Here is a 4,857-nt window from a genome sequence, read left to right as displayed (position 1 = left end):
TTTATTTCCCATTATTTCAATAGATCAATTTCATGATTCATACTAAGAGTCCGTTTGGATACCGTTTATTTTACTGAAAATTAAAAACATTGTAACAAACCTCCTCCCCTGTCTACAAGTATGCTTTATTTCCCATTATTTTAATAAATTAATTTCATGGTTCATACTAAGGGTCTATTTAGATATCGTTTATTTTGCTAAAAACTAAAAACATTGTAACAAAATAATTTTTAAATGTGTGAATAGTACTGTAAAACCCAATTTTAATGAAAATTTTGTTGAAAAAAAGATATTTGTAAGTAACGTGAACAATGCATAAGACCCACTAAAACCACTAAATCGCGTCTAAAAAATAAAAAAATAAAAAAACGTGAAACGCTAGACGCAAACACTATCCAAACGCATATTAAGTGTTCGTTTGGCAAAAATTAATTTTGCCAACTTATTTAACTATTCAACTTATTTTTACTACTATTCATAAGTCTCACTATACCTTTTGGTATTATTCATGAGTTCTATTGTACTATTTTAACTAACTTTTATTTTTATCTACATTACTTTTAGAGAAAAAAAAAATAATAATAATTTCAGTTTCAATAAAATAAACGAATTCCAAACAGACTCTAAATATTACAAATTTAAAATTGCATTTAATATCACATCACTTCTAATTTCAAATGACATAACACCACGTAAAGATTCAAAAAATAAAAACTTAGCTGTAAAATGGACTATCTCCAAGGATACATACAATGGTACCTTTGTATAGTATAAACCATTGCACAAACTGCATACAAGATTATCATTTCAAACATAAGCTCCAAAAGCATTGTTCTTCACCTTATGATTGGAGGACAAATATGTCTATGGATAATCTTAACAATCATATTGTACTGGAATAAACCATCCAATTCCAAATTCTTCTCCATATGCATATGTTTATACATGCCAATTAATCAATTCTATACAGCTCAAAGTTTTGTAATTTGACCAGCCATATAAAATGCAATTCAAACCATCAGCTATTCTTTTCTTTTTTTTAGAATTTCATGACATTTGCTCCTAATAATTACTTTTCATCATCAAATCAAAACATTAATTGGTGATAATCAAACCCTATATCTCTTATTCAACAACAAGAGATTTTACCATAAACTAAAGTTTAACAATATAATAGCATACATAAACAGTCCAGCATCATTCCCAATTTACAATTGTGCTTAATTTTCATTATTTCATATCATACCATAAAAAAGATCTTTTCCTCTTTAAATGCTTAATTGCTTATGGTACGACAGATTCTTTCTACAGTGTGAGTAGAAAGCTGTCCGACTATGTTGAGAAATCAATCCAAAATTCATTCTCTATCAGCTTATACTATGCATTGTTTCCTTAAAGCAAGAGTTTGCTTATAAAATTTTGATACATATTGAAGCAAATAGCTTCACAATTGTGGAGAGTACAATTACAAATATAGCCTTTTCAGAAAGATGACTTTCTCCTGTTGGTGCATCAAAATCACCTTCTGAAAGAGGATTGAGCTCACTACTACTCTCTATATGAGATCTACGGCAGGATTATGATGGATACTAAGTTTTAAAACTCCCATCTTTCTCTGTCTGAAACACCAACAAGGCCAGCCAGTACCCACAGTTTTCTCCATATGCACCATAATATCATCCTAGGAAAAACATGTCTACGGATAATCTTAGCAGCAAGTAAACATATATTACTACAATGCAAATCATCCAATTCCAAATTCTTCTCCATATGCATAACTTTATAATTGCCAATCAATTATATTCAGCTCGGAACATTGTAATTTGACCAGCCATATTAAAGTTTAACATGGTTATAACTAAACAGCACAAAATAAGCAGCCCAGCCTCTTTCCCTGTTCACAATTATGCTTAATTTCCCATTATTCCATATGATATCATAAAAACAGATCCTTATAATTTCAAATACATCCATTTCATAGTTCAGATTAAATATAGAATCCAAAAGTGAATGTAATATCACATCATATAAAACTTTAAATGACATGATGCCATATACACTGTTAGATACTGAAAATAAAATCTTAACCATGACACAGACTCTCATCAACAATACATACATCAACACTAAATAGGAAAATATTCTTACCCTACGAGACCCAATTAAGCTGATGAATCAGCTGCAAATAGGGCATAGAACCAAGCCATTCTCATTACAATCAGAGCACCTCACCACTACAGTCCTCTCTACTCTTCGACCCACCTCTTCTTTCACCACCATAACCATCTTACAACTCCCACTACACCTAAAACAAGGCAAAAATCTCACATCCCCACAACCCTCACACACACTACTAACCCCACCAACCCCAAATCCACCTCTTTTCTTAGGCAAACCATTAAAAATCTCACCAACCAAACCTTCCTCCACCATTTTCAACACCTCATCACACCCACCCACATACCTCCCCTTCACAAAAACCCTCGGAGGCACCATTTCTTTCCCTTTCATTAGTTCTCTCAGCTCTTCTCTGAACCCACGATCCATCGATATATCTCGCTCCGCAAACAACACTCCTAAACTCTGTAACACTGCCCTCACAGCATTGCATTGCTCGAAGGTCTTCCGTACGCCCCGCAACGTCGTCGTGTAGAGAACCACTTTGTTTTCTCCGTTTGGTGGACATAGTTTCTCGAACTTGTCGAGAACAAAAACGTGGTCGTTTGAGTTAGTATTAGGCTTGTTGGGGTTTGAGTTTTCTTTGTAGTTATTAAGGTTTTTGAAGAAGCGGAAACTCTCGGAGTTGTTGTGGTTGTCGAGGCCAGCCATGAGTTCCCACGAGTTGATGACGTCAGCAGGCTGGAACTTGGGTTCAGACCAGAGAGACCTGGGTTCGGACCATAGGGACTTGGGCTCGGAGAGGGTGAAACGAGTGGGTGGGGTTGTGGGCGGAGGAGGAGTGGTGGGGTTTGAGTTTTGTGGCGGTGGGTCAAGAGTGAGGAGGCCATAGGTGGTGGAAGTGAGAGAAACAATGTGTTGACTCAGCGATGAACTGCCGAGTTGGGTGAACTCTTCATCATGGTTGAGCAGATTGGAAGACACACAACCCATGATTTTGTTGATTTGATGAAAGATGAAACTCCCTCTGTGTCTCTGTTTCTGATTTTGAAAAATCTAAAAAAAGGAAAATGGAGTGAGAAAGTTAGAGAAAGAATAAGGACAAAAGGTTGAGATACAGGGAAACACTTTTGGGACTATTGATTTTTTGGGAAAGTTAGTAATAAAATAATGAGCAGTGTGGTTTCTTTTTTGTTGCATTCAATTTTTTTTGAAATCTTGAATGTTGTGCTTTCGGCAACTGTGTAGGTGTAAAGTGTAGGCGCTGGAGTGCACGAGCTTTGAGCGCTAAAATTTATAATTCAAAATTTGGTGAGATGATATTGAATAAATGAAGACTCGAAGACACGTTTTGAGACGAATATCCTTGATGGTCTTGGGCCGGTTGGGTTTTGTTGGTCTTGGGCTCATACTTACGGTTATAGAACGGTGAAATTCATTGGGGAGTTTTTTTTTTTTTTTTTTTATGGAAATATCTTAAATGTGCCCAATTTCACCCATAAATTTTATAAAATTATAGGAAGTAAGTAATGGTGTATTATTTTCATATTTACGTATGACAATTATCAATTTTATTTTCTCTCTTGTGAACCTTTAACAGTTTTTTTTTAAACAAATGATGTCATTCTTAACCTTAATCCTCTTTCTTTTTTCTTTTTTTGGGCATGCATTAGTTTTGAATTGAAATGTACAAATTACAATTTATGGCATGTCAAAGATGGGTCCACATTTTTGTGATTAGGTTATTGTTAATGGTATTTTAAATTCAAATTATGTCCGTAAATTTCAGTTAACTTAACTGATAAAATCTTTTGCCGTCTAATAAGATATTTTCTAGTGCTAAAAGTCTTGTAACCTTTGTGGTTGGCACCTTTAGACATGTCCATGACCTCCAAGATTTAAATTCCCCTTCCCCCATTGTACCTATCGAAATATCAAAAAAAAAAAAAAAAAAGATTTGAGCTCAAACCCCGCTTATGCCAAAAACCAATTGGCATATTGGTCTACTAATAAAAAGTAATCATCATAGAGTAGATCTCATAGATTGAACTCTATCTTATCTATCTAAAATAAAAGTAACTCAAACAAATAATAATTGAAGTATATTCTATCCATTCTTTTCTATTTTCAATTGATGTTATGAAAATTTTCCAAATCAGACATTATACATAAGAGAAATTAGAATTACTATAAATTTAATATAGACTGTATTCTACATTAAATAAGTTAACATTTTGTTAATTTTGATCATCATGAACAAGGTCAATTAATGTTCTCCATGCTTGAACTGCTTTTGATCTTCCTACCTCCTAGTGAACCCGTTTGGGCTTAGGCTCAAGTTGCTTTGCTTGCTGTCTTGAAAGCCATGGATTTTGGCTTCTCTACCATTATTTTGGAGATGTAGCGAATATACACGAAATTCTCAGATCTGTGACATGCAAAATAGAAAAAGAAAAAAAATATGCATAAAAAAAAAAAAAAATCACACAAGACAATATTTATATGGTTTGACAATTTGCCTACATCCACAAAGTTGCAGGAATTTCACTATTATCATGGAAAAATACAAGATGTGGTAGTATAGTTTTCTCTCCACCCCCAAAACCCTACTCTCCAAACAACAATTTTTCTATCACGTGTATAGGATTCATGATGGGCTAAAAAATGGGCCAAAAAATTTTCTAGAGGGTGTTGGCCCAAGCCTTTGCTTCATAGACTAAACCTCAGGAAAAAAAATCC

General features: G+C 34.0%; 1 protein-coding gene across 3 annotated transcripts; it reads right to left on the bottom strand.

Annotated features, from left to right (window-relative positions):
• Window positions 1-729: 729 nt before the first annotated feature.
• On the bottom strand, window positions 730-3,374 carry LOC112034127 (uncharacterized protein At5g39865). 3 transcript variants are annotated; one of them, XM_065767278.1, is made up of 2 exons: window positions 2,149-3,374; window positions 730-840 (listed from the first exon to the last, which is right to left on the bottom strand). In XM_065767278.1, the coding sequence occupies exon 1, from the start codon at window positions 3,109-3,111 to the stop codon at window positions 2,176-2,178; it is 936 nt and encodes a 311-aa protein (XP_065623350.1). In that variant the 5' UTR covers window positions 3,112-3,374; the 3' UTR covers window positions 730-840; window positions 2,149-2,175. The 3 variants fall into 3 exon arrangements, with proteins under 3 accessions (XP_065623350.1, XP_065623344.1, XP_023922682.1); XM_065767272.1 differs by lacking the exon at window positions 730-840 and adding an exon at window positions 1,385-1,696 and having other exon boundaries at window positions 2,149-3,373; XM_024066914.2 differs by lacking the exon at window positions 730-840 and adding an exon at window positions 1,385-1,681 and having other exon boundaries at window positions 2,149-3,373.
• Window positions 3,375-4,857: the final 1,483 nt, after the last annotated feature.

Source organism: Quercus suber, unplaced genomic scaffold (genome assembly GCF_002906115.3).
Source record: "Quercus suber isolate HL8 unplaced genomic scaffold, Cork oak 2.0 scaffold_25, whole genome shotgun sequence".
Taxonomy (NCBI): domain Eukaryota; kingdom Viridiplantae; phylum Streptophyta; class Magnoliopsida; order Fagales; family Fagaceae; genus Quercus; species Quercus suber.
Note: the sequence above shows the minus strand (reverse complement) of the source record. Positions and strands in the feature narration are given on the sequence as shown.